At 39.3% G+C, this 17,267-nt stretch overlaps 1 protein-coding gene across 1 annotated transcript in view; it reads right to left on the reverse strand.

Annotated features, from left to right (window-relative positions):
* Positions 1-379: 379 nt before the first annotated feature.
* Positions 380-17,267, reverse strand: part of ARHGAP19 (Rho GTPase activating protein 19) — a 63,390-nt gene continuing 46,502 nt past the window's right edge. Inside the window, exons 7-12 of the mRNA XM_040254649.1 lie at positions 13,640-13,705; positions 12,143-12,334; positions 9,549-9,647; positions 7,435-7,545; positions 6,832-6,910; positions 380-778 (exon numbers count right to left, since the gene is read on the reverse strand). Coding sequence (XP_040110583.1) covers positions 774-778; positions 6,832-6,910; positions 7,435-7,545; positions 9,549-9,647; positions 12,143-12,334; positions 13,640-13,705 — 552 coding nt within the window. The 3' untranslated portion in view covers positions 380-773. The remainder of the gene's footprint in view (positions 779-6,831; positions 6,911-7,434; positions 7,546-9,548; positions 9,648-12,142; positions 12,335-13,639; positions 13,706-17,267) is intronic.

Below are 17,267 nucleotides of genomic sequence, written 5' to 3' on the forward strand. Positions count from 1 at the left end.
GTTTAACATCATTTGTTAAGATATTGCATCATTCTGAATTATTCAATACTGCAGGCCAAACACCTATAATCTCAGGCCCAAGAAATCATAAAAAAAAAAAAAAAAAAATCCCAGGAAAGCAATAAATTCTTTGGACACAAATAGGTACTGAGGAGTACAGCCTCATAAGACAAAGAGCTTAAGGTGAAAAAGAGACAAGACATCTGGCTTAGAGCCCATTTTAATTACCTATCCAAAATATGGCTTTTTAAAAAATAAGAAAAAACAAATGAACAAAAAACAATACCCAACATATCCCCCAATACTAGCAAAACAGAGAAAAGTCCAAACTATCAGTTAAAAATAACATCAATCCACTAGGATTGACTGCACTTTTTAAAAAAAATCACTGCAGCTGAGCACAAACTTCAGATTTTCAGAAAACAGAACCTGCCTAAACAAACACATGGGATAGGCGGAGGAGTCTGCCCAGTTCTGCTCACTGATTGTGCTGTGTGTAAGCTGGTTTGGCTGTTTAGTGGTTTCCCCAGAACATTTTTTTTAAAGAGAGAGAGAGTCGCTAGCACCGGTTTAGTAGGCAGAATCTGCAGACATCTCCGCTGAGTGAGGTTAGAGGTATCAGTTGAGTCACAGGATTAGTTGGCTTTCACAATTCAACACGCAGCAAGCGAGCTGCAAGTCCCAGCTTTTCTGTGGGTGGTCACGGCCCATGGCCCACAGAAGAAAGAATTCTGGGTGGACAACAGGAAAACTCTGGATCCTTCAGAAGAATCCTAGGCTGAAAGAGAAAAAAGAACATTAAACACATTTGTAAATATTTATTTCTGCAAATATCCCACCTAAAAGCTAGAGAAATCTATACTTAGTATTTTCTACAACCTGAGGGTTAGAGATCAATCCATTGGATCATTGAAAAGGCAAGAGAAACAGAGAAAAACATCTACTTCTGTTTTATTGACTATGCCAAAGCCTTTGACTGTGTGGATCACAACAAAGTGTGGAAAATTAAAGAGATGGGGATACAAGACCACCTGACCTGCCTCTTGAGAAACCTGTATGCAGGTCAGGAAGCAACAGTTAGAACTGGACATGGAACAACAGACTGGTTCCAAATAGGGAAAGGAGTACGTCAAGGCTGTATACTGTCACCCTGCTTATTTAACTTATCTGCAGAGCACATCATGAGAAATGCTGAGCTGGATGAAGCACAAGCTGGAATCAAGCCTGCTGGGAGAAATATCAATAACCTCAGATATGTAGATGACACCACCCTTATAGCAGAAAGCAAAGAAGAACTAAAGAGCCTCTTGATGAAAGTGAAAGAGAAGAGTGAAAAAGTTGGCTTAAAACTCAGCATTCAGAAAATTAAGATCATGGCATCTGGTCCCATCACTTCATGTGATGGGATACCAATGTATCCTTCAAAACTACCTTATGCTTGGGGAACAGAAGGGGAAACAGTAGAAACAGTGTCAGACTTTATTTTGGGGGGCTCCAAAATCAATGCAAATGATGACTGCATCCATGAAATTAAAAGACGCTTACTCCTTGGAAGAAAAGTTATGACCAACCTAGATAGCATATTCAAAAGCAGAGACATTACTTTGCCAACAAAGGTCCGTCTAGTCATGGCTATGGTTTTTCCAGTGGTCATGTATGGATGCGAGAGTTGGACTATAAAGAAAGCTGAACGCCAAAATTGATGCTTTTGAACTGTGGTGTTGGAGAAGACTCTTGAGAGTCCCTTGGACTTCACGGAGATCCTAAAGGAGATCAGTCCTGGGTGTTCATTGGAAGGACTGATGTTGAAGCTGAAACTCCAATATTTTGGCCACCTGATGGGCAGAGCTGACTCACCTGAAAAGACCCTGATGCTGGGAAAGATTGAAGGCGGGAGGAAAAGGGCACGACAGATGAGATGGCTGGATGGCATCACTGACTCAATGGATGTGAGTCTGGGTGGACTCCGCGAGTTGGTGATGGACAGGGAGGCCTGGCGTGCTGCGGTTCATGGACAGAAGGAAGGGGAGGCAGACGACAGTAAAGCACTGCAGAGATGGAAAAAAACTAAAGAGGAAGGAGGAGGAGAACAGTGTAAAGAGTCGGACACGACTGAGCGACTGAACTGAACTGAACTGAACTGCGGGTTAGAGAGTCTAATTGAGAAGTGTTTACTCTCTACCAAGTAAGCATCATTTTGTTCTTTTGCCCTAATCTCACTTTATTAAATCATCTTAATGGCAATAAAACTACCTTTACTGAGTGCGTATTTTGTGCCAGGCGTTGCTGAATTCTTTATGTATACTGTCTCATTCACTCTCACAAAAAACTGCATGAAGTAATGTTCTTGCCATTTTATAGGTAAAGAATCTGAAGCCTATACCAGTGAACTTGCCCTAAGATATATAGCTACTAAGGCTGAGGACTAAAACCAAGTCTAACTGAACTCAAAGCTCACATTCTTAACACCACTACATCTCTTACCAGCAAATGTTTACTAAATGCCTGCTGGATGCAAGGTAGTCATTACAGTGTGGAAGAGAAGGGCAGCGGGTCACAAACATATCAAGTTTGGCCTTTGTCTTCCAGAAGAGAAACTAGTTAGAGAAGTAAGACAAAACATATGAAGTAAATAACTAAGATAAATCACATTAAATGTCAACATTTTAGCAATGTCAATAAGAGTTCAAAGGAAAAAGTACAATTGTCTGAGACAGCCAAAGAAGATTTTGCAGAGGAGGTAGGGTTTAGGCTGGCTAGAATTCTGACTGCTGAAAATAATGCCCATTCATACATAGGTGCTAAATCAGCAGTTCTCATCCGGGAGTGATTCTGCCCCCTTCCCTGAAGGGGATATTTGGCAATGTCAGGGAGCAGACACTGGTTGTTACAACAGGAAGAAGGGTACTGGCATCCAGTGGGTAGAGACCAGGAATGCTACGAACTCTCACACAATGCACAGGACAGCTCCCCACAGCAAAGAATTATCTGGCTTAAAATGTCAATAGTGCCACCTGAGAAACTTCAGGCTAAATACATGTCTTTGGGAATACACTATTGATTATGATAATAAAATTGCATTATCTTCTTCTTCAAAAAAATGTGTTCCTTTAATAAAATCAACATCAAAAAAAATTTAGTACTGTATTCATTGTGTAAAAGAAAGAGATGGCAGGTACTTGGATCTGTGGACCTGGAGACTAGACAGTTCAGATCTGGAGATGCAGGCTGGGGAAAGGGTATCAAACAGAGAACAGAACTGAGCTGCAGAAGCAGACCAAACTGCTAAGGGGACAGGCACGGAGGGGAGGGCAGGGACAGGCAGAGCCTTAAGACAGAGCACTGAAAAAACACGAAGAGAGGGAAGGGGAGGCAGACGACAGAAAAGCACTGCAGAGATGGAAAAAAAGAGGAAGGAAGAGGAGGAGAACAGTGTGAAGTCATGACACCCACAGGTGTTCCCAGACAGAGCAAGCAAACAGGGAGAAGGTAAAGCAAAAATACCACTGCCTAAGCTGCAGATGGTGATTGCAGCCATGAAATTAAAAGACACTTACTCCTTGGAAGAAAAGTTATGACCAACCTAGATAGCATATTCAAAAGCACAGACATTACTTTGCCGACTAAGGTCCATCTAGTCAAGGCTATGTTTTTTCCAGTGGTCATGTATGGATGTGAGAGTTGGACTGTGAAGAAGGCTGAGCACCGAAGAATTGATGCGTTTGAACTGTGGTGTTGGAGAAGACTCTTGAGAGTCCCTTGGACTGCAAGGAGATCCAACCAGTCCATTCTGAAGCAGATCAACCCTGGGCTTTCTTTGGAAGGAATGATGCTAAAGCTGAAGCTCCAGTACTTTGGCCACCTTATGCCAAGAGTTGACTCATTGGAAAAGACTTTGATGCTGGGAGGGATTGGGGGCAGGAGAAGAAGGGGACGACCGAGGATGAGATGGCTGGATGGCATCACGGACTCAATGGACGCCAGTGTGAGTGAACTCCGGGAGTTGGTGATGGACACGGAGGCCTGGCGTGCTGCGATTCATGGGGTCGCAAGGAGTCGGACACGACTGAGCGACTGAACTGAACTGAACTGAACTGAACTAAAACCAGTAGGAGGTCATTCATTATCTGTGGGCCTCCACTTTTCTGAACCACTAACATTTTTGAGAATCTTATAAAAACTATATATTCTCTCTTAAAGCTCCATCAATAAAACTCCATCAATAATACCAGGAACTTTATTAGAGCCCTTAGAAAGTCCACAGTAAACAGGAAGAATCCCTGCTCTAAAACTTCTTGGTAAAATATTAAACTAGCTTATTTTTTTAATGCATTTCTTTCTTCCAAAAGTAGAGCTGTTGACATAGACAGTATTTCTTGATTATCTTCAAAAATGAAAGCAATAAAAGGTGTAACTACTACAAACAAATGTATCCTTCAAAAATAACTTATGCTTGGTTTGGACTTAGATGATACAAGTAGAAATCTTTAGAACACACACACTCCAAACCCTGAACTTGCCTCAGTCAGTCAATTGAGCCTACAAGTCAGAGGCAACAAGGAAAGAAGAGAGAGTTCTGTAAGGATTGGGCTTTTGTTCTCCTTCTATTGCTTATATCTCAAACAGTAAGTATGCTCATATTTCAATGGTAAAATGAGCATATCAAACCAGAAATTACTTCATCTGCCATGCAAGCCTTATAGAACCAGACCAAGTCTTGCCCAGTTTTCCTTAGTAACAATTACTACTGTCTGTTAATGCTTTAACAATCACAATGTGCTTTCAAAACATTCTTCTAATTGAGACTCATTAGAAATCTAAGTAGATACAACTCTTAATATTATCTCCATTTTTGGAGGAGAAAGTGGGCTGAGAGGGAGTGGCTGGTCCTAACCACAGATCCCCTGGCCTTTCCAGTGAGCCATGTGGCTTCCTCAGAGAAAAGCGCAGCAGTCGGTGCCCTCCATCGGCTGAGCCTTGGGCAATCAGCAGTCTCAGCACTAAATTATCCTTTTTACCCTAAATATCCTTAAAAACATGTTGTATGATCTGATTTCCAAGTCCTTTAGCATGAGCTCTTTATTTGGAAAGCCTAATTGAATAAACAAAGCTAAAGTCTACACAGAAAAATAACACAATTGTTCCATGTTTGCTGAGCACCTTCTCAGCACTCCTGTACTTGGTTTCACAAGTTAGTTTACACTTGCTTTTAATTTGCTTAACAAGTACTCTTAAAATATCCTTCCCATGTGTCCTGTCTGTCTGAGGATTCAGGAACCCTGTGGGTCTGTGTTCACAGCTCTGCCCTCAGCACCTGGGACAGTTCTGAGTAGATGTTCAGTAACCATCTGCTACATGAACTCCAGGGTAAGGACCCAGCCTTGTAATTTTTACATCACTTCCAACTACCACCATACCACACTAGGAATTCAAAACCTGCTACTGACTGACTAGATGTGGAAAGGAACTACATTCACTGTTCAGTTCAGTTCAGTTCAGTCGCTCAGTCGTGTCCAACTCTTTGCAACCCCATGAATCGCAGCACGCCAGGCCTCCCTGTCCATCACCATCTCCCGGAGTTCACTCAGACTCACGTCCATCGAGTCCATGATGCCATCCAGCCATCTCATCCTCGGTCGTCCCCTTCTTCTCCTGCCCCCAATCCCTCCCAGCATCAGTCTTTTCCATTGAGTTAACTCTTCGCATGAGGTGGCCAAAGTACTGGAGCTTCAGCTTTAGCATCATTCCTTCCAAAGAAATCCCAGGGCTGATCTCCTTCAGAATGGACTGGTTGGATCTCCTTGCAGTCCAAGGGACTCTCAAGAGTCTTCTCCAACACCACAGTTCAAACGCATCAATTCTTCGGTGCTCAGCCTTCTTCACAGTCCAACTCTCACATCCATACATGACCACTGGAAAAAACATAGCCTTGACTAGACGGACCTTAGTCAGCAAAGTAATGTCTCTGCTTTTGAATATACTATCTAGGTTGCTCATAACTTTTCTTCCAAGGAGTAAGTGTCTTTTAATTTCATGGCTGAAGTCACCATCTGCAGTGATTTTGGAGCCCAAAAAAATAAAGTCTGACACTGTTTCCACTGTCTCCCGATCTATTTCCCATGAAGTGATGGGACCGGATGCCATGATCTTCGTTTTCTGAATGTTGAGCTTTAAGCCAACTTTTTCACTCTCCTCTTTCACTTTCATCAAGAGGCTTTTTAGCTCCTCTTCACTTTCTGCCATAAGGGTGGTGTCATCTGCATATCTGAGGTTATTGATATTTCTCCCGGCAATCTTGATTCCAGCTTGTGCTTCTTCCAGTCCAGCGTTTCTCATGATGTACTCTGCATATAAGTTAAATAAGCAGGGTGACACAATATACAGTCTTGACATACTCCTTTTCCTGTTTGGAACCAGTCTTTTGTTGCATGTCCAATTCTAACTGTTGCTTCCTGACCTGCATACAGATTTCTCAAGAGGCAGGTCAGGTGGTCTGGTATTCCCATCTCTTTCAGAAGTTTCCACAGTTTATTGTGATCCACACAGTCAAAGGCTTTGGCATAGTCAATAAAGCAGAAAGAGATGTTTTTCTGGAACTCTCTTGCTTTTTTGATGGTCCAGCGGATGTTGGCAATCTGATCTCTGGTTCCTCTGCCTTTTCTAAAACCAGCTTGAACATCAGGGAGTTCACGGTTCACATATTGCTGAAGCCTGGCTTGGAGAATTTTGAGCATTACTTTACTAGCGTGTGAGATGAGTGCAGTTGTGCGGTAGTTTGAGCATTCTTTGGCATTGCCTTTCTGGGACATACAGAATAAGTACAATTAGTACCTTTTTTCCCCTCTTTCTTCCCCTCAGGCCATTTCAGTCTTGTTGGTGTCATCATGACAGCTGGAGAGCCAGAAAATAACTGTAACAAGAAAATTTTAGAGTGGCTTAAACGTCCTAATGTCCTTCCTATAAACAGATTTTGCTAACAGAGGAATTATTTACTTGCTCAATTTCAATATGAAGAGTTTTACCAACATATTCATATCTCATTAATCTGTTTTATTGCTGGCTTAATGAAGTAGCCATTCCTGGAAGGATGATTCCACGGCTAATGCAGCGTCAAGCAGGCCTGACTCAAATGTTGCCCACCCTGTGGAGCCTCCCAGTAAGAACTGCTCCCTCCAGCACTTTGTGTGCGGAGCTATCTCACTGCACTTGTCAATTCTGCTTATAGCTGGCTATGTCCTCCCTGAACTTGAAATGTGTTTGTTGAATGAATCAATGAAAGCCTACAGAAAGAAGACAATCAGCATAAACGAAAAGATTGAGAAAAAAGGCTGAATGGCCCAAAGAAACACAGTAAAACAAATGACGGCATGTTAATTTTCTTCTGTTCCACAGATGAACACATACAAAGAAAAAGTACAAAGAACTGTATCTTACTAAGTTCATATTTTCTTTGCTGGCTCTCTTCAATTCACCAATGGCTACAGAATCCGGAGTAGGGTACTTGTTTTTCTTTTCTGACATCATCTGATTTCCCAGGACCTTCCGCTGATTTAGGAAAATAAAATATTTGATTTATAAACAGCTACTATATCTGTATTATATATATATCTATACTGGCCTTCAAAACTACAGTTTCTTAAGTTAAAAAATCTCAGCTCTCTGATAAAGTCCCACAGGCATCTTACACGAGAGGTCAAAGCATGTTACTAAAAAACCTAAGATCATTGCCTTTCTTTAGGTGATCACTGTTCCTTTAGTCCTCTATCTAAAGGACTGAAATGTTAAAAGAAACTTTATAGTTGATTTAAACCAACCAATATGGGCCAAGTACAATGTTTCTAAGGCCATAAAAGAAATGCCAGTTACCTACCAGTATAATTTTTTCCCTAAAGACATGTCTCTGGCAGCTTTTAAGAGTCCCTCCTCCTCTCCCTACTAAGAGACACTTAACACAGGGTCCACTCTAAGATTTTGCTTCCTGTCATGTCTTCCTCACACAGGATTGGAAAATTTGGAAAAATTCTCTAAGAGCTCCTATTATAACCACAAGAGAATACGGGCCTTCTTAAAAAGGTCATGTGACTATACTGACATTCAATGCAAGACTAAAAGCCCTTTGATCTCTGAACAGCTTAGAAGCTGATGTAACCTACTGTAACAGCTGACAGTGACAATTCTACCATCTTTGAAGAAATCCTCTCTTTCTTCTCCTTAGAGAATAAATTTGAACTCCAAAAAAAGAACATATCAAAACTAGAACATTAAACTTTACAATATAAACATCAGTAGGAATATTCTGATGCAATAAATCATTTACATAAGAGGAATTTTGGAGGAAAAAAGTCTAGCCAAAAAAAGGTATCAAAGCAGGAAAGAAATCAAATAGCTAAAACACAGAAATGCTGGAAAAATAAGGCCAGTCCATCTTCCTTTCAGAAGTCAGATGCCACCTCACAGTAAGCTGAATAGGGGATGCCAGGAGTCACAGGACTAGCTATAAAGCTTCCACTGAATTTTTAACAGACCTTTCACTATTCCTTTGCTGTCAAGCAGAAACCTACATCTATTATTAGCTTGAAAGTCTCCTCATTTACAACAAAAACACTTAATCCTTCTGTCCTACAAAAGTTGTTAACACTGTGTCTAAATTATTGTTCTGAAATGTTTTCTCCTGATAGAATTATAAGCTCTTTTATAATTCTAAAGTTTTAAATTCTCTCTCAGTAAAGAAGAGGGCAGATGCCAAGAGAATATTATATTCTTACCTTTCAAGCAACAATTAGCAATACTTCTAGAACCAACAGCAGAAGAGCTCACTATGAAGAAAAAACTACACCCATCTAACTTCAGTTAAAGGAACATTTGTTTGACTAACACAGAGAAACGTTTATTTAACTATTACTTTTCTCATTACAATCATCTCTATGGCCAAGAAGAATGACAGACCTTCCTTGGTTTCTTTACGCCTGGAAATTTGAACCCCCTAATCAGCTATCTACTCCCACCTGCTGGTAATATCCCTTAGTTACAAGTTCAGATCATCCATGAAGACCGGAGTAAACTGAATATACAAACAATGATGGCAGCAACAGCACAGAAGTATATGTTGCATTTGTTTTAAAAATAAGATTTTTAATGAAGTTTTAGACGAAGAAAAGAAAACAACTGATCAAAATTTGGGGTTTACCTAAAAGTCACTAGGCTATCAGAAAATCTATTTCTAGTGTCTGTCAACTTTTTCACTTCTCCTTAACTTCAGCAACCTGCACAGTAAATCAGGAAATGTCTGTCCTTAGCCCCAGAAGACAGCAAAGGACCTTTATTTCTCTTACCCCTTACTTCTCAAATCACAGAGACCCTTCTCTGATTTGAAACACAGCAGAACGCTTTGAAAATTAAAAGCATTTCCAAATTCTATCCTTTTTTCTTTATAAGTGAACCCTTTATAGAACCCCAAAGAATGGAGTAAAACTGTTTATGCCTAAGAAGAGCCAGATAGTTAAATTTTCTCACGATCAACATTGAAAATGACAGCACAGCATGCCTACCTTAATGAGGCCACTGAAGGACCGTGAGCGAGCCCTTTTCCGCACCGGGGGAGTAGAAGGCTCGCGTCCCGGTGTCTGGGTCCCAGAATGCTTATTAAACTAGAAGCAAACATCGAGAACATTTTGTTACAGTCTCCCATCAAGAGACAGCATTCTCTGACAATTAATAGCTAAATGTAAATACCCAGAGACGTCCAGGAATAAGTGAATGTGTACATACATGGATTAGTAGGCTGGCAAGCAAATCACAAAGGCAGAAATTATGCCACCAAGAAGTCAAATTTTATTAAATTAGCCTGAGGGTAAGTTAAATACTATATACCCCAAAGCAATCAAACTGGAATCAGATCAAGCTTCTAGAATTAGATCTAACCATCAGTTTACAGCAAATACAGAGGACTAAGGAACATCTTAAATAATACCACAGGAATGCAATCGGCAAAATCCTGACTGTGGGAGACAAACAATCTGCCTTCTTTCACAAATAAAGTGCAAAGAGAGCAGGAGGATGTGTGTCTATGTGTTTAAATGCAATGTGGTATCTGGACTGGCCTCTAGAACAGAAAAAGGATGTTAGTGTTAAAACTGGTAATATCCAAATAAAGTCTGCAATGTTAATAGTAATGTACTAATGTTAACTGCTTAGTTTTGACAACTAAGGCAGAACATTAGTTAACATTAGAAGGAACTAGGTGAAAGGTATGTGGGAATTCTATACTATCTTTGCAATTTTTCTCCAAATCTAAATTATTTCAAATTTAAAAGTGTAGTCAAACAAACAAGCTTCAGCAATTTTTAGGGAGAAAAAAAACAGGAAGGGGAGAGAAGGGACCTATGTATTAAAAGAAACCTAGTAGCTGTATCAGCTTCCCCCAGAGAATGCATACCCTTTGGTCATGCCACTTCTAGGAAATAATCTGTAAAGAGAATACTTATGAACAAAAATGTAGAAAGTTAAAAAATGCCTAATTTCCCCAATATGTGCAGCAGAGGACAAACTATATATGTATCAGGTTATATACAATGAAATATATAAGCATTAAAAATGCTTATAGACTTTTAATGACATGGAAAATGTTCTGATATAATGTTATATGAAAAGGGTAGGGTATTTTAAAAATGGAATATATGTTTCTACCTCAATTAAGCAAAAAAAAAAAAATGAAGTATATATTCACGGAAAGAAATACAAGAAGGAAATACTCCAAAATGTCACCAGTAGATTATAGATGATTTTTAACTTCTTCTTGACACTCTTCAATATTTCTTCAAGTGAGTATTCATTATTTTTATAATGATGGAGAATAGTAAAATTATAGTTTTTTTCCAAAAATAAATGGCAATATTTTAAATGTAGGCAAGGAGTTTACAAGCATGCATGAGAAAACACTTATGCTATAATGGTTAATGAAAAAGGGAGAAATGAAAGTATATGATACGATCATAACTACGTCAAAATATATCCATAGGAAACAGACTGAAAGAATATCCAATATATAAACACTGGTAAGATGAGTGATTTATTTTCTTTTAATCCTTCTCTATAATCTTCTAGTTTTCTAAGAAGAGCAAAACTAATGCTAGCTTTTCCCTTTGTATTATCTTTGACCTCAGTCTTCTTGATGAGAGAAGTCATTTACACTTGTCCACCTGAATTACTGGCTTAGTTTCTACCCAGAATTAAACCACAAAACTGCTTCAAATCTGTAGTATTACTTAGCCATAAAATTCCAGTCACAGCACAATTTGCTAGATCTCAAAGTAACTTCAAAGAGAGTGACAGAAAAATTTCTCTTAAAGGACTTTGTCAACTGTTAAGAACAGCTCAGTTCAACATTTTTGGAGCACTTGTTTTTGTCTGGCCCCATGCTTGAGATAAATTATAAAAAATAAAAATAAAAACATAGACTCATCCCTCAAGAAGGTCCCAGTTGAATAAGAATTCAAGAGGCTGACCTTGCCTGTTTAGCTAAAATTCAAGAAGGGTTGAGACAAAATAAATTTCCTGAGAAAGAAACTAACAATGTCATCAGTATTTACACTGTGAGACTCAAGATGGCAAATAAGAGACCTAATTTTGCTCCCACGGCTCCAAATTAAACAAACTTAGCCACTTGAACTTCTATTTTTAGTATCAGACTAGGCTCTTGATTTCATGTGTTCTAACTGCAAACAACTTACTGGTGAGAGCTACCAATTCTGTCCTGCTATGCCAGCCACTTTACATAGATTCTCTCTAATCTGTACAACCATGGAACATGGGCATTACAATTACCAATAAGAAGACTGAAATTCAGAAAGACTGGGTTATTTGCCAGACTTAACTGTCATATATGACCAAGTTAGAAAAACCAACCACACTGGATCCTTCTGTTTACTCAAGAAATCCAAGAGCCTCCACCTCTTTCCCTAGTGGGGCAGCAGACAGAGATCACCACGGAAGTTCCATAGACAAGTCTGTTTTCTTGACTAAACCAAAGCTTGGGCCAGTAAAAGACAAAAATTAAATGAAATTGTTCATACTATTCCCTAGTGATTCTACAGGCAAAAATCACATCCCTAAAGCCCCGTCACTATCTCCCTGCCTTTGGCACCTGTCTGATGAGCTGTTTCTTCTTTGCCGACTCTGGCATATTGTGAACGTGTTGGAACAATTCTTTCAGTGCCTCTTCCGTATGCTGCTGGGTCTCCACCTGATGAGAGCAAGAATCTACCCGGTTCCATTTTTGAGATCTTGCCAGTTGGAAAGACCTGGTATGACATGAAGCTATCAGATCAAGATCATCCTATGGAAAATTTAAAAGAAAAGTGAATTAATATATCTTGCCAGACATATTTGTTTCCAGATTCCCACAACCCTGGAAGAAAAAAAAAGGGAGGGTGAGATGTGGGATACATCTCAGATGTAGGAACAATAAAAACCTAAATACTATCATCAGATAAAGAGAAACCTACAATTAAAGACTGTATCAACAGCCTACTCCCATGACCTGCCCAGAAAACCTAAATTCATTTAGAATACTGCCATCAAAAAATATATTTATATAATAGCCCACTATTCAGAGCATCTTTTAATCTCATATTTCTCACCGTTATCCTATGGGTTAAGCAGGGAAAGTGTCATTATTACCATTTCACTGAAGTAAAAACTGAAGTTAAGTTGTAAGCTTAAAGTCGTCTAGATACTAAAGTGACAGACCCATCCTGGAGACCAGATTGACTGGTTCTTGGCTGGCGCTCTTTCCCACACACGACAATATGTGATAACTACACAGCAATAGTAGAGAAGTAAAAAACAACTTTCTAAGAAAAACCACACTCCAGTTAAACTAGTTAAAATACTGTTTTCCTGGTCACACCAAATATTTGCTGAATGAGAGGTAGAAATCAACAGGAGCAGGAAAAAAAACATAAGATGACAGCTTAAAGTTTCTAATCAAGACAGACTAAACAGAAATTATCAAAAAGTGCTTGTGACATTTTTTTTAACTTCTCACTTTTAAAGCTCAATAATCATATGTAATCTTGTTAATAGGAGAAGGCAATGGCACCCCACTCCAGTACTCTTGCCTGGAAAATCCCATGGACGGAGGGGCCTGGTGGGCTGCAATCCATGGGGTTGCAAAGAGTTGGAAACGACTGAGTGACTTCACTTTCACTTTTCATTTTCACGCACTGGAGAAGGAAATGGTAGCCCACTCCAGTGTTCTTGTCTGGAGAATCTCAGGGACGGCGGAGCCTGGTGGGCTGCCGTCTCTGGGGTCACACAGAGTCGGACACGACTAAAGCAACTTAGGAGCAGCACCAGCAGCAATATTGTTAATAAGCATCACACATTTGCTTTCTAACCTCATACAGTCTTAGCTCTTTTAGACATTTCAGTATTACCTTACCAAGGAACTTGAAAGAATGTCTTATATAAAAATGCACTTTTGTAGCTAAAAATATTTAAGACATTTGCTATTTACAAACTTTTCTTATACATTTTATTTTCCTATGTCTTCACTTTGATTCTGTGCTTTGTTTTAAATCTCCACTTATCTTAATTGGCTCTCTCCTTGTTTGGGCCAAGAGCAATTTTCTATTCTTACCTTTGATGCTTGAGTTCTGGAACCCAAATAGTGCAATTTGGCACATTCCCGAATATAAGCAGGAGCCTGGGCAGGACATAAAAGAAAATCAAGAACAAACGGTTAGCAGTATCTAAAATTCTTGCAGATCATGAGGACAGTGGTTCTTAAAATGATCTGACTGACAGATTACTCTAGAAAAACGAAAGATCCTCAAAATGCCCTATTTCATAGTTTAACTTCTCTTGCCACCAAAAAGAGAGCTCAAGAAATCTAACAGGAAAATTGTGAGAAGACACGGCCATGGTTTTAAAAATCATATATGGCACCTATGTGTGTGTATAATTTTTTTCAAATGAACCAAAACAGACATCTGTAGTAATGTATATACTTACAAAAACTACCCCCAAATCCTTACAAATTTCAAGTGGTTCCTAAATCACATTTTAGAAACACTGTATAGAAAATACCATTTTGAATTACTGTGGAGTACAAAAGAAAAGGAATAATTTAGCTTACTGATATACTACTCAGAATCCTCTGATAAGTACCCTGAAACAGTACTAGTAGAAGAGTAAATAATATAACCATGACAGAAGAGAATCTGGCAGTATCTAAAAAAATTACGTTTTCATTTATCCTTTAAAACCAAAAATTTCACTTCTGAAAACCTATCCTGAAGATATAACTCCAAAAATACAAAACATACTTGGATAAAATTAATAGACACAACCAGATGTCTATTAATAGGAAGCTGGTTGAATAAGCTTTTATTAATATAATCCATATAGTAGCTATGCAGTAGTTAAAAAGGAGAGAAGGGAGGGAGGGAAGAAATACTTTATGAACTGATATGAGTCTTTCCAGGACGTGCTGTTGAGTGGAAAAGTTACACAGCAGTGTATAAAGTACTTGAATGAGAAAGAACAGGAAACAAGAGTATACACACATATATACAGTAGAGTCAGACACCACTGAGCGACTGAACTGATATAGTAGTATGTTTTTATAAAATGAAACACTAAGAAAATAAACCAGAAAATAATGAAAATGGTTAGGAAAAGAAATCAAATTTCTCTAAGTATACTTTTCTAAGAAGTTTTGAATTTTGAACCATGTAAACATACCACAGTTTCAAAAAAATAAATTCAAAAGAAAAAAAAGCAAACCCTAACAACAACCCTACTCAACCCTGTTTTGAGTAACAACAAAATAAGCATATCTGTACATCAAATTGACAATGTAAGCAGAGAGCCAGACATCCTGGAATGTGAAGTTAATGGGCCTTAGAAAGCATCACTACGAACAAAGCTAGCGAAGGTGATGGAATTCCACTTGAGCTGTTTCAAATCCTGAAAGATGATGCTGTGAAAGTGCTTCACTCAATATGTCAGCATATTTGGGAAACTCAGCAGTGGCCAGGACTCAGGACTGGAAAAGGTCAGTTTTCATTCCAATCCCAAAGAAAGGCAATGCCAAAGAATGCTCAAACTACCGCACAATTGCACTCATCTCACATGCTAGTAAAGTAATGCTCAAAATTCTCCAAGCCAGGCTTCAGCAATACATGAACTGTGAACTTCCAGATGTTCAAGCTGGTTTTAGAAAAGGCAGAGGAACCAGAGATCAAATTGCCAACATCTGCTGGATCATGGAAAAAGCAAGAGAGTTCCAGAAAAATATCTCATTCTGCTTTATCGACTATGCCAAAGCCTTTGACTGTGTGGATCACAATAAACTGTGGAAAATTCTGAAAGAGATGGGAACACCAGACCAGCTGACCTACCTCTTGAGAATCCTATATCCAGGTCAGGAAGCAACAGTTAGAATTGGACATGGAACAACAGACTGGTTCCAAATAGGAAAAGGAGTATGTCAAGGCTGTATATTGTCACCCTGCTTATTTAACTTCTATACAGAGTACATCATGAGAAACGCTGGGCTGGAAAAAGCACAAGTTGGAATCAAGACCGGGAGAAATATCAATAACCTCAGATATGCAGACGACACCACCCTTATGGCAGAAAGTGAAGAGGAACTAAAAAACCTCTTGTTGAAAGTGAAAGAGGAGTGTGAAAAACTTGGCTTAAAGCTCAACATTCAGAAAACGAAGATCATGGCATCTGGTCCCATCACTTCACGGCAATAGATGGGGAAACAGTGGAAACAGTGGCTGACTTGTGACTGCAGCTATGAAATTAAAAGACACTCATTCCTTGGAAAAGTTATGACCAACCTAGATAGCATATTGAAAACCAGAGACATTACTTTTCCAACAAAGGTCTGTCTAGTCAAGGCTATGGTTTTTCCAGTGGTCATGTATGGATGTGAGGGTTGGACTGTGAAGAAGGCTGAGTGCCAAAGAATTGATGCTTTTGAACTGTGGTGTTGGAGAAGACTCTTGAGAGTCCCTTGGACTGCAAGGAGATCCAACCAGTCCATTCTGAAGATCAGTCCTGGGTGTTCTTTGGAAGGAATGATGCTAAAGCTGAAACTCCAGTACTTTGGCCACCTCATGCAAAAACTTGACTCATTGGAAAAGACTCTGATGCTGGAAGGGATTGGGGGCAAGAGGAAAAGGGGATGACAGAGGATGAGATGGCTGGATGGCACCACTGACTCAATGGATATGAGTTTGAGTGAACTCCGAGAATTGGTGATGGACAGGGAGGCCTGGCGTGCTGCAATTCATGGAGTCGCAAAGAGTTGGACACAACTGAGTGACTGAACTGAACTGAACTGAAACATAGAGAAAGGAACTATTCCACCAACTTTTAAAAACTGTATTCTGACTATACAGTATACAGCCTAGTGAGATATATTCAAGGGAAACAGAACTGTAAGGAAATCTTCAACTTCCATCAGCAGATATACAGAAGTTTATTATTAGTCGTAATAGTTGCATTATTTTGAAACTAATTGTTATATTGCAGGATAAAACAAATAACATATATAAATGCTATTAAAATCTAGAATTTGTAGTAAAAATTTATATTAGTATAAAGTAAAAGAAGTCAAGAAGAATAAAAGCTCTGTGGTGTTAAATCTGAATTGGAAATACAACTATGAACTAGGGCCTCCCTGGTGGCTCAGAGGGTAACGTGTCCGCCTGCAGTGCGAGAGATCCAAGTTCGATCCCTGGGTTGGGAAGATCCCCAGGAGAAGGAAATGGCAACCCACTCCAGTATTCTTGCCTGGAGAATCCCATGGAGGGAGGAGCCTGGTAGGCTACAATCCACGGGGTCACAAAGAGTCGGACACAACTGAGCTACTTCACTTTCATTATGAAATAATGATTTCCTTTCTAAAAAATTTTTGATCTACTTCCTTGCCTTCAAAGAGCCTAGAAGCAATGTCACCCAAGAAACAATAAGTAGGTACCCCCAGTGTCAGTGGAAAAATCTAAGACTCCCTGAAGAAAATAATTGATTCCAGGCCCAGGGCAGAGCAAGTACAAAGTAAGCTGGGGACATTTATGCCAGAATGGAAACACTCAAAGACTAATGGAGTCCTGTCAAAAAGACACAGCACAAAGCAGCTTGCAAGGGCTATTATGGGCCAAATTCAGTACAATTTGAATATCAAAATTAACAATAGAAATTGACTAACACTTTGAATAACTAAAAGTCCATGAGTCTACAGAGACTCA

Source organism: Oryx dammah, unplaced genomic scaffold (genome assembly GCF_014754425.2).
Source record: "Oryx dammah isolate SB20612 unplaced genomic scaffold, SCBI_Odam_1.1 HiC_scaffold_14, whole genome shotgun sequence".
Classification (NCBI taxonomy): domain Eukaryota; kingdom Metazoa; phylum Chordata; class Mammalia; order Artiodactyla; family Bovidae; genus Oryx; species Oryx dammah.